We start from the raw sequence: 15,078 nt of genomic DNA, 5'->3' as shown, positions 1-15,078 counted from the left end.
ACTGGGGGGCAGCTACCTAATATAACCAACACTGGGGGGGCAGCTACCTAATCTAACCTATACTGGGGGGCAGCTACCTAATCTAACCTATACTGGGGGGCAGCTACCTATCTAACCTATACTGGGGGGCACCTACCTAACCTATACTGGGGGGCACCTACCTAACCTATACTGGGGGGGCAGCTACCTTATCTAACCTATACTGGGGGGCAGCTACCTAATCTAACCTATTCTGGGGGGCACCTGTCTAATCTAGCCTATACTAGGGGGCACCTACCTAATCTAACCTATACTGAGAGGCACCTACCTATCTAACCTAGGGGGGGGGGGGGCGCAATTTTTACACCCTCGCCCTGGGTGCATTTTAGCCTAGAAACTGCACTGATAGCACTATACCAATTCTGAAGACTCCATCCCTGCAAAAGGTACCTCTGGTTCAAAACATAGCTTTTACTAAGTCAGTTGCCATCACGTTTTAACCATTAAAGGGTTCATTTAAAAAATCTGCAGCAAAACCCTAATTCAGGTTGGAAGAATTTTATACAACTAGATCACAGAAAATGAATATTTTCATAATTGCTGCCTTTTAATTTGGATCACAATGATGAGATGATATCAGAGGTGGTTGAATGCTAAATATTTCTACTTTATAAGAAAAAAGAAGTTAACTTTAGTTCAGTTAGGAAACTGAGAAAAAAACTTTAATGACAACAGTGGATAAAATAAATAAGTCAGCAAACAGTTTAGTCCCTGTTAAATCTAAAAAAATGTTTAAAAAAAAAAAGTGATCAGGTGGTGAACTATGTGGTGTAGTTTTGATGCATTCTGGACATGGCACTGATCAGTTGCTTCTAATGCTACTTGATATAGATGCTGATAACTATGGCTAGCGGCAATATTTTGTAGCATAGACATGTATTGAAGCTAGGTCATGTCATCACCCTGTTTACATACCATTAGTTTCTTTTGTATAATACCGTTTTAATGTTTAGTTTTTTGCAGTTTTAAAATCACAAATTGGAAAATTAAAGGGACCCTGAGCTGTGTGCCACAAAAAGAAAACAGGACTTACCTGGGTCTTCGTCTACGCCACCGTAACCTGGCCCCTTCTGTGGTCCCGCTTGCTGCTCCGGTAATGCGCCGCAGCGTACCCGTTGCATCATCACCCCAGCAACCGTAACAGCCCTACAAATGCACAGTTCTCTAAAGATTGAACCACTCATGCACAGGACTCTTATGGCGGCTGGGGTGATGATGGGCATGCAGCTGGGGCAAGCAAGCGCGACTTCACCCAAAGTCGGTGCATTACCGGAGCCGCCAGTGGGACTGTGGAGGGGGCCAGGAGGATGCTGGGAACTTCACGGGCTACGATGGGCTGGAGGAAGCGACAGGTAAGTCCCGTTTTCTTTTTTGGCAAACAGCTCGGGGTCTTTTTAAGTTCCTAAGTTCTTTTTTTATATTTAGCTTACTAGTTTTATTTTATTTTAGGAGTAAGTACACTAAACCATAAAAACGAAAATATTGGGTGTCATTAAAGCAGTTTTCTAAAGCAGCTCTGTATTATTGATTAAGGGGTGATTTGATATTAGTTGGCAAATACTATACATATCTGTAGTGCTTTCACCTGCTTCAATTCCATTTACTGTTTTAGGAATTGTTTCCGAATATTTACCTTTAAAATAAGTTTACCATTCATGCTTACCCTTGCCTTATGCTTACAGGAATATCAGCAGCTAAATTAAAAGTTATAACGTGGTTATAATATTGATTGTATTTAATGTGTTTATTTGTATTTTTATAAAAAAAAAAAACTGCTGTTGCCTACAGATTACATTTTATTTTTGAATTCCTTGTACTGTAGTTCCTTTGTGTTAAATAAAAATGTTTATCAAAAAAAAAAGTGTTTGCATGCTCTTCAGTTTTCATTTACAGCTCTCGAAGGCTAAAAATTATTTTGAGTAAAATACCAAAATTATTACGTATATTTTATTACGTATATATTCTATACTAAAGAGTATGTTAAACTAAATTACGTACTAAAGAGTCCAGATACCCATAAGAAAGCCCTACATATAAATCATGAGCCTGTGAAGTAGAAATTAGCAATTTTTGTTTGCTTGTAAATCAGTGGCTCCCAGGATCAACATACCTTTCAAAAGAGGTTTCTCCCATTTTTTATTTTTTTATTTTTGTAAATTCTTTATTTAAAAGTGTAACACAGAAAGGAAGTACAATATACAAGATGATACAATATCACAACTAGGTATTGGGTAAAGAAAGGTCAAATAAAAGTGCAGATACGATCTGCAATAATTTACAGCAAACCAGCACTGTATATAGTAAACCTATATTTGATCAGGTATACTTCGTATGCATAGGGCGTGACTGGTTGATCTGTTAATTGCAAAATAAAGAACATGGGTCTAATGTGAAATACAGTCGTTGGGTGACTGGGAGCCCAGAGGGATCATACATCCCAGTACACCAATAAAAATTGCAAATAAAGAAACCTAAGACAGGGCCGGATTTACAGCTTAGGAGCCTATAGGCACAGAAATGTTGGCGCCCTAAACTCCGCCCCTCATCACAGACCACACACCCTTTTTTGATCAAATAATTATCGGATCGAAGGAGATTTAGAATCTGCACCACAACACGGTCAGCCCATCGGTTTCCAGTCAAAAGGATGGATCATGCTGGAAACTCTTAGTTGCAAGGGCTGGATTGCGTGCGCGGCGGTAACGGCAAACGCCATTCAAAATATCCCGACGACCTACAGTCCTCTGAAGTGTATATGCCAGGCGCATTGTTGAAAGCTCACCTGTCATGCGGTCACAAATCCTGGCCTTCTCCGTTACCGTTACCTGCCTGAAACCACATGTAGGATGTCATTACATGCTCCTGGTGTCACGTGGTACAGGCACTGGCAGTGACGCTGGTCAGCGGAGGCCAGGATTTGTGCTGGCATGTGATAGGTGATTCTTTAACACTGCACATGGGGTTGTGGGGTGACCATATACACTAGGGGGTGGCAGCAGGGTTAGAAATCTGTGTGCAGTCAGTGTGTGAGCAGGAAAAGATCCCTCTCTGATCAAATTCAATCAGAGAGGGATCTAAGGGATAATCTTAAATAGCCTGTACAGAAAAAGTATACACCAAATACAAACAATAAAAAAGTCACCAATGGTGCCAGGGCATGGAGATATATAAATATTATAACAATTAGGTAAATTTATACAGCATCTGGTAACTGCTTGCAAAGCTGAGTAGCTTTAATAAAGAAAATAAATAACAACACTGCCGATAAAGCCACTAGTACCATGAATTAAAAGTTGTCACTACAAAAATTCTGCATCAACGACCATTCATTTACAACACATAAGACATACATTAGACTGAAACCTTATAAGGTGCCCAAAACATGAACGAAAAATAAAGCGTACTAAAATTTGTAAACACCAGTGCTGCAATGGAGCAACTGAATATAGAAGCCAAACAGCTGTAAGTGAGTAAATGACCACACATTGCCAAGTGCTTACATTCAAAGAAGAGGATCATTCCAAGGGTCACTGGAAGGCTGTCGGAATTTTAAGAATGCCATGCACAGTAAGAGGAGAGGAGACCGAGGTGGATAACGGCACGGAGCTCTAACACTGATACAGCATGTGACTGAGCATCTACCAGCCTGGGAGAAGCTGTGATTCAGACTGCAGCGACCGGGTTTGCTTACTGTTACTCTACAGGACTTCACTTCACATGAGGAGCGGCAGTCCTGTAGAGTAACAGTAGGCAAATCTAATCGCTGCAGTCACTGTCAGACTCGCAGCTTCTCTCTGGCTGGTGGATACTTGTACTCACAGGCGGCATCTGCATTAGAACTCTGTGCCGATCTCTTCGGTCTCCTCTCCACATGGTACTCACACACCGGCTGTTCGGCACTTCCCCCTTCTGCTCCGCTTCCTGGCCCTCCACTTCAGCTCCTCCTACATCCTGAAGCAGGCCTCAGGAGGGCGGATGCAGACGTGATCGCTCCTTCACTGGCATGGTTGGGGAGAATGTAGTGCAGAGCGCCCCGCCAGCTGCTACTTCCGCCTCTGACCACATGGCGCCTGTAGGCACGTGCCTACAGTGCCTAGTGGTAAATCCGGCCCTGACCTAAGATCTAGCATGCCCAACCTCTTATATGTATACAGAGAGGCAGAATAATTGAAGAGGGATGTCTCAGATATCATAACCTATTTGGACAAAAGAAGAGTTGAAAATATAGATATAGAAATAAAAGAAAAAGGGGAAGAATAGATAAGAAGAGTAGGACTTTTTGGCGGGGGTAAAGTAAGTGCTAAGTTATCTAATCAACAAGATTAACAATGTAAGGGGCAAACATAGGATAAGGCTATTACGGAGGGGTAACAGAGAGCAAATCCTTATATCTATCAGACTCCCAAGAATTCATGCCAGGGCAGCCAGGTGTGAAAGCATTGTTCATTAGTATTGTGAAGAGAGGCTGTAAGGGACTCCATTTTCGCAAATAAATTTAAGCTCCGATATCCATTCTAAAATTGAAGGAGGATTTGTGTCCTTCTAATTTCTGGCTATCGAGACACAAGCAGCTTGTAGTAAATGTTTCATTAAAGATTTTTTGATCTTCTTGATTAGCTTAGAAGTGTGATCTAGGAGATAGAAGGCAGGATCTGCCATTGGGTCTGCATCCGTAAGCTCTTTAATATAAGATTGTATCTTAGACCAAAAACCTTTTATCAGATTGCAGTCCTAAAAGATATGGATTAGTGTCCCTGTTTCTCCCATTTTAAGCTGGCCATACACTATTCAATAATCACTTCATTTTGATCAATGTTATGATCAATTATTTTACGACCGACTAAAAACCAACCTTGTGGATCTACAGTATCTTTCCATCATTTTTTTCCATTAATATTGGTTGCAATAGCCATGCAAATTTGTGACAGTTTTGTTAGGAAAACCTAAAAAAAGGGAATTGACACACACAAAAACTGACAAGCAAATCGAGTTAGCCATTGGCATATACAATTGCACAATTCCTAGAAATCATTTAGAGTCATTAATGATTTCAGTAGCCTTTGTACAAACTGAGAAAACATTTTTCAAGCATTCTAGAATTATACACAACCTTATAGTAGTCTAAGGGCCCTTTCGGGTCATTTTACCGCACCCAACCGCTATGCTAATGAAAGCCTATGGGTGCTTTCATACAGGGTGCGGTGCGTCGGAAGTCGCCGATCTACAGCGCAGACAAACAGACATTACCATGCAAGTTGTATAAGTCTATGGCGACAAGGATTTTAAAAAGGATGGTGGCGGCGCGGAAGTGTATTTTTTACAATACGCTTCCATTCATTTCCGTGTTTCCAAAACAGGAAGTGACCACATATACCTTTAACTTCAGGTTCCCTTTAAGTCCCATTCAGATCTTTAGGTATAATGAGCACAGGAACAAACTAGTACCTAACATGTACCCATTGAGTTGCAGACTTCTATTTACAACTTATTGCAATAACTGATGGCACAGGGGGCATACATATGCTACATTGCTCTCATCAACTAGTTAATTGGGTGATAAACATCTCTTTTAGGCCCTTTTACACTGGTGCAGTGCAAATCACACCGAAGCCAAAAACTCATGCCTCGCATTAAGCCACGGTACGACTCGAGAAAAAAATATTAACAAGGCACTTCCAGGATTACCGCAGTAACTTACTACAGAATCTGCGCTACATCTGGGGTAGCCTGAACACTTCAATCGCATGGTGCCGGACCGCAGGCAATGTGTCATGTCTCTGACTTTAATGGCCACTGCGATGGGAAAGTACCGCAATGCAACTCACCGCAGTAAGTGTAAAAGCGGCCTTAGTGTTCAGATCAGAGTACTGCACTACTGTGCAATGGATTATCACACAGTTGCATCCATGTCTAAATGCAACACAGAATGGATTTGTTGTGCAATGGACATAAACGCAGTGACTGACATTATGGTATAATGTATAGCCATCTGCCTGTGCAGGCAACACTTTAGCAGGAAGGAAAAAAAATAACTTCAGGATATTTCTTCACAATGTAAAATACAATTTAAAGAGAAACTCCGAATAAGAATTGAACTTCATCCTAATCAGTAGCTGATACTCCCTTTTACATGAGAAATCTATTGCTTTTCACAAACAGACCATCCGGGGCGCTGTATGACTGATATTGTGGTGAAACCCCTCCCACAAGAAACTCTTGAGTACGTACTCCTGGCAGTTTCCTGTCTGGGAACCTTGCTGCATTGTGGGAAATAGCTTTTTACAGCTTTTTCCAACTGCCAAAAAAGCATGCAGCAGCTACATCACCTGCCAATAGTAAAAATGTCACCATGTAATAAATGTCAGAATGTAAATCAGGGATTAAAGATTTTACAATGGGCAAACACTGACTAAATCATTTATACATAATTATTGTAAAAATGAAGCACTTTTTAATTACATTATTTTCACTGGAGTTCCTCTTTAAAATGTAAAAATAAACAAAGTAGATTAAATATAGGTCCAATCTCAATATTTTTGTTAGGACTTAGAATCATTAAACTGTCCTTCTTACAGCTGTTCTTAGTGGTGGGGAACCTGAAAATGGCAGAAGAGTGAAATATTGCAGCTAGGTGAAAGACGAGCAGACCTCAGATAACAATTGATGAAAGTTCTGATGTCAGGTCTGCTCACCTTTCTCTTGGCTGTAATGTGTCATTATGTTGCCTGTTACAGAATGTAACAGAGGAGCTCAGGTAACAGTCCACTAGCGCTAGCAATAAATACAGAACTGAACTCCAGGCAAAAATATTATTTTACCTTTTAAATGTAATGTGACTGTTAACAGTAACCTAATAACTACAGTCTTGCCTACAAAACTAGTAAAACCTTGCTTGAACAAACTTCTAGGTAATGTGAATCCACAGTTACATCCTAAAACAGATGTATTTAATGAATCCATGGTTGCGGAGTTTCCTGTATATTGACTGCAAAAGTCGAGTGAAATGTGATTATAGCCGTAGTCTAATATAGCTCAGTGTAGGCTGACTAATGCTGTTTCCCATGTGATCACTCCTCGCTCTTCTCTTCTTAGGACTCCAACTGATAGCTCTGGTGGTGGAGGACATCTGGGGTCCTCTTATTAACTACCTGGCGACCGCTCCATGCCAATTGGCGTGAACGCGGCGGCAGCCCCTGGACCGCTTTGCGTCGATTGGCGTGAACGGCCTTCTATGGGGCTAACAGGAGATCGTGCTCTGATGCGCGCGCATCTCCGCTTTGAAGGCTCCGCCTTCAGTCTCCCAGTGGCGATCGCCGCTTGGAGACTGTTAGACGGCGAAACGCCGTCTATAAACATTGTACAGCACTGTACTGGGGACACGGGTAAGCGATCCGCTGTGATAGGCTTCAGCCTATCACAGCCGATCGCGCTGATAGGCTGATGGGGGAAGGGAGGCAGGTAAAAATTAAAGAAAAACAAGCAATTTTATTAGAAAAAAAGATAAGAATAATATGCCCCCCAAAAAATAAACACTGTAGGACTGATCAGACCCCACCAACAGAGAGCTCTGTTGGTGGGGAGAAAAGGGGGGAGGAATCACTTGTGTGCTGAGTTGTGCGGCCCTGCAGCGAGCCCTTAAAGCTGCAGTGGCCCAATTTAAGCAAAATGGCCTGGTCTTTAAGGGGGCTTAAAGAGACACTGAAGCGACAAAAAAATTATGATGATTTGTATGTGTAGTACAGCTAAGAAAAAAAACATTAGCAGCAGAGACACAAGTCTAATATTGTTTCCATGAAAGGTAGAGCTAAGTAACTTCAGTTGTTATCTATGCAAATTAGCCATTGAGCTCCAAGACTTTCAAAGTCGCAGAGAACTCTGCCAGACACTTGAGATAATAAGCTTCAAAGGACAAGGGGCCATATGCAATTCACCTTTTCACCTGAGTTTTCTCCCAGGTGATATTTTCACAACTTGTCAATAAAATGCCTTTTAAGCCACCAGAAAGCAAAAAAAATACTCAAAATAATTTTGATAGTACTTTATCATTTACTTTTTGGTACTTTTTTAGTTGACAAGTACTGGAAAGTTATTTTAAATAGAAGATAAAAAATGATCTCCTAGGAGAAAACTTGGGGGGGAAAGTGAATTGCATATGGCCCAATGTATCTTTTTTCCCTGTGCAGGGAAGATTTTTCAGAGCAGACAAGTGAACTTTTGAACCCATTTAGAATGCTGAGTAGTATCTAAACTGCAAATAATAGAGGATGATGCAATGTTATAAAAAAAAAAAAAACTATATAACTGAAAATAAAAATATTACAATATTTTCTTTGCTACTAAAATTCTAGTAATTATCCGTATTACACAACCAATTCATTACATCATAATTTTTTTTTTTTTTGCTTCAGTGTCTCTTTATAACCACGGTCCTCAAGTGGTTAAGGGGGCTCCCAGATTTCATCATTTTACCCCCACATCCTCCTGGGTAGGAGAGGAGAAAGAATTCTGCCCCATTCAGGTCATAGACCTTGATGGTATTGTTTAGAATGTTCGGCTCAACTATTCTGGCCAAACCTGCGCATATGGGGGGAAAGGAAGTTGAAATAAAGTTTAAAGGTGGGGCATCCATTTTTTTAAAGAAAATATCAAATCATCAAAAAAAGAAAAAATTTAGCCTTCCCCTTTCCAATGTTTTTTTTTTAACACCTGTCCTCCATATAGGTTGGTATAGCCAGGATGGAGAAGCCAACCTGTGTGAGGTCACCCTGGTAACAGCGCATATACAGGAACTAAGTACCTCCTGTGTATGCGTCACTACAAGGAGCCGCTCTCCTGCTTCTTCACAGCAGCGCTGTGGGTCGCACTTATCTGAGGTATATGACGAAGGCAAGGGGGGCAGGGACTATCCTAGAGGAAGCGGCTGCCGGTTCTGAAGGTAAGACGAGCGGTGGCTGAGCGGAAGGATTGGGTGGGCGGGATGCCGCACCAGCGTCAATGCCACCTTATGAACTAGTTTCACCTGGCATCATGGACCCCTGATTACTGAAAACAAGTATTTCCCACAAAAACACTAGTCGTTCATCACTGCAGGGATTTGTTCCGTTCATTCCTGCAGAGCAGGTGCAGGCAGAAGCAATGTCTGCAGCATTCCCGCTCTGCTTTCCTGCAGCCATGAAAGACTCTGAGTGCATGTGAGTCCCCGGCTGCCAGAGTTCAATAGGAGGGGGTCAGGCTGAGGAGCACAGAGCTGGCAGAAATCATGAATCATTAATTTCTGACATTGGCAGTGGCAGGTTAAAGACAGCAGCAAACAGAGTGGACGGATTCTGCAGGGAGAAAATGGTGCACAGCGGGCGAAGGGGAAGAGAGGACACTGAATCGGGGAGCGCTGCTCTGATCGCCAAACTACAGGGAAATGCATGCATTAATTCCTCACATTGGCCGCTGAAACACGGCCACTTTGTATTTTGGTCAGCCAGAACCCGAAGTGGCCAGACTTCGGGTTCTGGCCGTCACATATATAAGGTTATTTTGGGGGTGGGGGCTTAACCACTTGAGGACCACAGTGTTAAACCCCCCTAAAGACCAGGCCATTGTTCAATAAATAGGCCACTGCAGCTTTAAAGTGAACCTAAAGGCAAAACAAAAAAATGAGATGAACTCACCTGGGGCTTCCCTCAGCCCCCTGCAGACAAACGGTGCCCTCGCAGCTCCGGTCCGATGCTTCTGGATCCGCCGGCGACGACTGCCGGTTTCGCCGTCACCGGCCGACAGGCATGGGAACGCGAGTGATTGTTCGCGTTCCCAGCCTGTATATCGCCCCCTATGCTGCTATTGCGGCCTCCTGGCTTCAGCCTATGACAGCGGTCCGCGGATCAACCCCAAGCCTACCAGGGGGACAGTCGTGTCACACGACTGTCCCCAGTACAGGAATGCCTTAGATCGTAGCACTGTACAGAGTGAAAAGAGGGCGGTTTCGCCGTCTAACAGTCTCCTATCGGCGATCGCCGCTGGGAGACTGGGGGCGGGGCGGAGCTCCACCTACCAAGCAGAGATGCACACGCATTAGCACGCGCGATCTCCTGCAAAACAGGCCTGCAGGACCTTACGCCAATCGCCGTTAGACGGTCCTGGGGCTGCCGCCGCATCCATGCCCATCGACGTGACTCGGTCGGGCAAGTACTTAAGGTGGTGTCTAGGAGCCTCCTTTAATAAACAAATCCAAGACCTTCCTCCTTTACCCTTTAAATGGGGAAATATGGGGAAGGGGGTCATTTTTTAAACCATGAGATTACGTGTTGAGATAGAAGAATCAAATATGTGGCTAGTTTTCAAAGTTGCTTACCTGCACTACTCTTACACAAACTGTGAAAGCAAGTATAACTTAAAGTATAAATGCTGATTTGGAGGTATAAGGTGGTCACACCAAAGATTAGACTTCTCTTCTCTACATCTCTACATTTGTGTAAAAAAAAAAAAAAAGTGCGTGTGTGTGTAATATAAATAAATATATATATATATATATATATATATATATATATATATATATATATATATATATATATATATATATATATATATATAGCCCCCCTCTTAAGGACAGTTAAGTGAGAAGACGATATACTCTGTACAGGGCTGCGTAAGATGTTGGTGATATTTATCTCCCGGCTGACAAAAATTCTGGGGAGAACACTATAAATATGAGTTTTATATGTAATTTTTTATGTAATTTGTAGAAAGTTTTTTGCAAAGGTATGTTACTGCAATGTGTGTGTGTGTGTGTGCTGGACTGGTAAGGTTGCTAAGTTACTTTATAAATATCCAGGGTAATATCTTGATCTGCTACACAAACCCCAGTAGAGCTGCATAGTTTAGCTCCCTCGGTTCTGTTGCTGAGCGAATCCTGGGAGTGACTGAAACATCCTATAGAAAAGAACATCTTGTTGTTAGCACTGCTGTCAACAAAAAGCAGTCAAATTAAAAAGAGGACAATAAAAAGATACATAGATACACTAATACTTCAGCCTGGTAACCTCAGAAAGCATTACTAATCCCTCCTCTTCACACTTCCTCTGGACTCTGCCTCCCACCACACGTCTCCAGAACAAGAGAAGTTCATTATTTATTTCTAGGAGTTATAACGCAGTAGAAAGTTACAAGAAGACTGATCTGTACACAGAGGCACAGAGGATGCACTAGGAGGCAAGCTGAGCAGGCTGCAGATACATGGACACAACCTCATCTGCATTGCTACTTCCACTTGCCTTCTATCATGCCTGGAGGGGCCTTTGTGAATTGTGAAGTGGCACCCTGCACCTGCAAACACCACGGTAATTTTTTTTTATTTTAAAGAAACCTGTAACACTGCTATTTGTTTAGTAAATGGAGTCAACTGGTATTTTTAGTGTTTTTAGATTGTCCATTTGTCCATCTGCATAGTGATATATCTATGTAACTCTGATTACCAGTAGTTATCCATCTCTTATATGAGTGAAGTTAAAGGAAATCACATAAAACAAATACAGTTGAGTATCTTGTCCTGTACATATACAGATATATTGCAGCAAAATTGCAAGGTTTCTATTTTTGTGTGTGGTAGACTATATCAGTCTCAACTGATATTGGAGGTTTATTTAAAAAAAAAATGCATACCAAAAAAAAAAAAATTTAACTGGAAAAAAAATGTCAAATGACTATGAATCTCATGCCCTAATTTTAGTCTGAGCAGGCATTCTGAGCCAATCAAAACATGGGCAACTAGCAATCGGCCGCAAAATTTTTTTAATCTCATTACTCTGTCCACTCCTGCACAATGGGAAACTTTCTGTTTCTTGTGTCCATACATGTTGCTTCGCCATGCCAAGTAAGCAGGAATTGCCACAGGGCTGCCAGCAGACCGTTGGCCCAAAAGATCAGAAGTTGGCTTTTGTGGAGATTGATTGTACAGGCCTGAACTTGTTATATTTTTATCCCGTGCACTTTGTACTAAACCATTTTATTATTCTAAATTGATTTATTATGCTCCAGTCACAGACAAAGGAAGGCTTTCCAATAGTATTAAAAAGAGTGTAACATATTAAATAACCAGGTCTGTAATAAAAAGGCAAATTGTAAATTGATCAGTAATGTATAGTTTTGTGTAATTTTCCTTTAAAGTTTTTTCTTAATCCAAAAATAGTATGACATGCAGCAGTACACTGTAAATAAGAACACATAAAAACCGCAGTTGTATGAGCCTTGATGTATTCACTGTTAATGTAGCTTCTCTTCTCAAGTGTCCTGACTGAGGTCAGGACTACTAATGCTCAGCTGAAATTTCTACATTCATTAGAATGCAACAACTGCTGAAAATAACGCATGAGTTTAGGAAACTAAAATGAATCAAGATGCATTATCGATAATTGTTTTCTTGGCCAATGCAGATTGTGTAATGTTTGAAAATAATGAACATGAAATCACCTTCTTGTGAATAATTTGCTGGTACGCTTTTGCTTGCAATACAGAACTGTTTTGCTAGAAAATAGAAACTAGAATATTCGCCTTGATAAAAAGATCAAATGTGACAAAAGTGTCTTAAAAATAAAGGCCCTGTCCATTATTTTGAATATGTGTTCCGTGTTTATTTTGGGCACAGGGAGAAGGCGAGAGTCAAATATCCCTTCGCAAAGTAATCTAGGGTAATATAACAAAAATATATATTTTAACTCCCCCCACGTGAAATCAAGGGTCCGGCTATTGCCTGCACCTGAAGTAAGGTGATTGTATTGTGGCGCCCAAATTACCTGCTTTGATTATTTTAGATTGTTTCAGGAATAAAGCATTTAAAACTGAAACCCTTTTATGCATATGAAACATGGCAGGAGTAAGGGAGCAGTGGCATGGTATCTATGGCTGCATATCTTTGTACTAAGTTAAGCAATACAGAGCTAATGGTGGTGTCATTCTGACCAGTATTTGAGCAGATATGTGCTGAAATCTGAATGCATGCTGTTATACAAGGCGTTTAACCATTTAAATCATCAATATCGAGGCAATATCAGTTGTTTACCTGATCTAGCTTAACTCTAACAGTGTGTGCTAAGCATAAAGTTGACCATGTTTTATGCTTATAAATATTAGACATTAGATTCATTAAAAACATTAAGTGTAATAAAAATCTATCAAAAGTCATGGTCTTCTTAATTTTTTTAATTGAACTTTTAGTGGGAAAGGCCATTGTTTTGTACATTGAGCCACTAAGAGAAGAAAGGGGGGGGCAAGTAGGTATGACATGTGATCGATAACTTCATAGCTTTGTACTACATCAAGCAGTAGAAAGCTATTGATGGTACTGTTCCTATTGATATTGAATCTGATTTCTGCTGGATATCTGTAGTGGTGCTACTTAGGTACCTAGGTAAACCAGGTAAATGTAGACAATTACCTCAGCACAAAGGAAATCACTTAGATGAGCGCTATCAGTCCGTGATAGATGTTGCACAAACAATTAGAAACAACAGTACCTTCTCCTGAAGTTATAGCGCACTTAGGAGTAGACGTGCGCTGACACTGAAGATAATCTTGCTGTAATCCCGATTATCCCGCGGCAAGCCTGCTACTGCAATAGCGTCAAGGCTTTGCTCAGAACGATGCTGCGGCCAGCCTCCAGATTGCTCCAGCCAGCCTCGTGGCCCTCCGGTCAGGTGATCACCTGACTCCCTGTTCTGCCAGTGGTGCGTTCCAGCATGGTTATGTTCTGTAATCTCAAGCCAGTGATAGCCAAAAGATTCTTCCTAGCTATACAAGAAAATGAATAAATAGTGCACACTGCGGAATAAAAGGGGCCACACACAGAGGGTGCTCTTACTAGAGTTATCAATGATATTACAATTTATCTGTGAAAAAGGTTGTTTCTGCAGGGGGAGTGGTTAGGGTTAGGCACCATGGGGGGGGGGGGGGGGTGTTAGGGTTAGGCACCACCAGGGGGGTTGTCAGGGTTAGGCACCATCAGGGGGTGGTTAGGGTTAGGCACCACCATGGGTGTGGTAAGGGTTAGGCACCACCGGGGAGAGGTTCGTTTTAGGCACCCCCAGGGAAGGGTTCTGTGTGAGAGTAGGGTTGAGTTAAGCTGTATTGTTGAATTACGTTATGATTTTTAATGTTAATATATTTTCATTATCAACTCTCATCTGTTTTAAAACTATTTATCACTAGCCAATTTCATTAACAGTGTTTATCGTTATTGAAGTTTCGATATCCACCGGGCCCTTTTTTCCTGGCACCCTTTTTTCATGCCCGCAATTAGTCTCTCATTAAGCAGAAACATTTTCCACTATTAATTAACTGTATGAAGGCTTACTGAGAGAAACAATATTGACTCTTCTTTCTGTGAAATGCTGTCTGCAGATTTACCCACAAGGCTTCACAGCTGTATTGATACTAGGTCAAACCACTGATCCACATGCATGAAAAAAGGGCGCAGTGAAGGACTTGGCTTGATAACGAAATGGCGTGGGCGGATAACTAAATCTGATAATGATAAACGTTGTCAAACATGGTTAACGATAAATATCATTATAATTACAGACGGGAAATAATAATGAAAAGATATTAACGTTAATAATCGTTACGTAATTCAACAATACAGCTTAACCCAACCCTACTCTCACACATAACCCTCTCCTGGTGGTGCCTAAAACTAACCACTCCCCTGGTGATGCCTAAAACTAACCACTCCCCTGATGGTGCCTAACCCTAACCCCCCAGATGGTACCTAACCATCCCCCTGGTGGTACCTAACCCTAACCACCCCCCTGGTGTTGCCTAAAACTAACCGTCGCCTGGGTGGTGCCTAAACCTAACCACTCCACCTGGTGTTGCCTAACCCTAGCTACTCCCTCTACAGAAACACCCTTTTACACATAGAAACAATAATATCTTTGATAACGTAAAATCTGTACATATAAACGAAATGATATGCCAAAAACTAACGTTGCAAGCTTCTAAAACGATAACTAATTCAAAAACGTTGTAAAGTTGTTAACGATATTTTTCGCGGTG

The 15,078-nt window shown here is 41.5% G+C and overlaps 1 protein-coding gene across 1 annotated transcript in view; it reads left to right on the top strand.

Moving 5' to 3' along the window:
- The first annotated feature begins 1,370 nt into the window (after positions 1–1,370).
- Positions 1,371–15,078, top strand: part of DCLK3 (doublecortin like kinase 3) — a 47,563-nt gene continuing 33,855 nt past the window's right edge. Inside the window, exons 1-3 of the mRNA XM_068238316.1 lie at positions 1,371–1,391; positions 6,774–6,793; positions 6,886–6,947. Of these exons, the coding sequence (XP_068094417.1) occupies positions 1,371–1,391; positions 6,774–6,793; positions 6,886–6,947 (103 nt within the window). The remainder of the gene's footprint in view (positions 1,392–6,773; positions 6,794–6,885; positions 6,948–15,078) is intronic.

The sequence above is a fragment of the Hyperolius riggenbachi genome, chromosome 5 (assembly GCF_040937935.1).
Source record: "Hyperolius riggenbachi isolate aHypRig1 chromosome 5, aHypRig1.pri, whole genome shotgun sequence".
Classification (NCBI taxonomy): domain Eukaryota; kingdom Metazoa; phylum Chordata; class Amphibia; order Anura; family Hyperoliidae; genus Hyperolius; species Hyperolius riggenbachi.
Note: the sequence above shows the minus strand (reverse complement) of the source record. Positions and strands in the feature narration are given on the sequence as shown.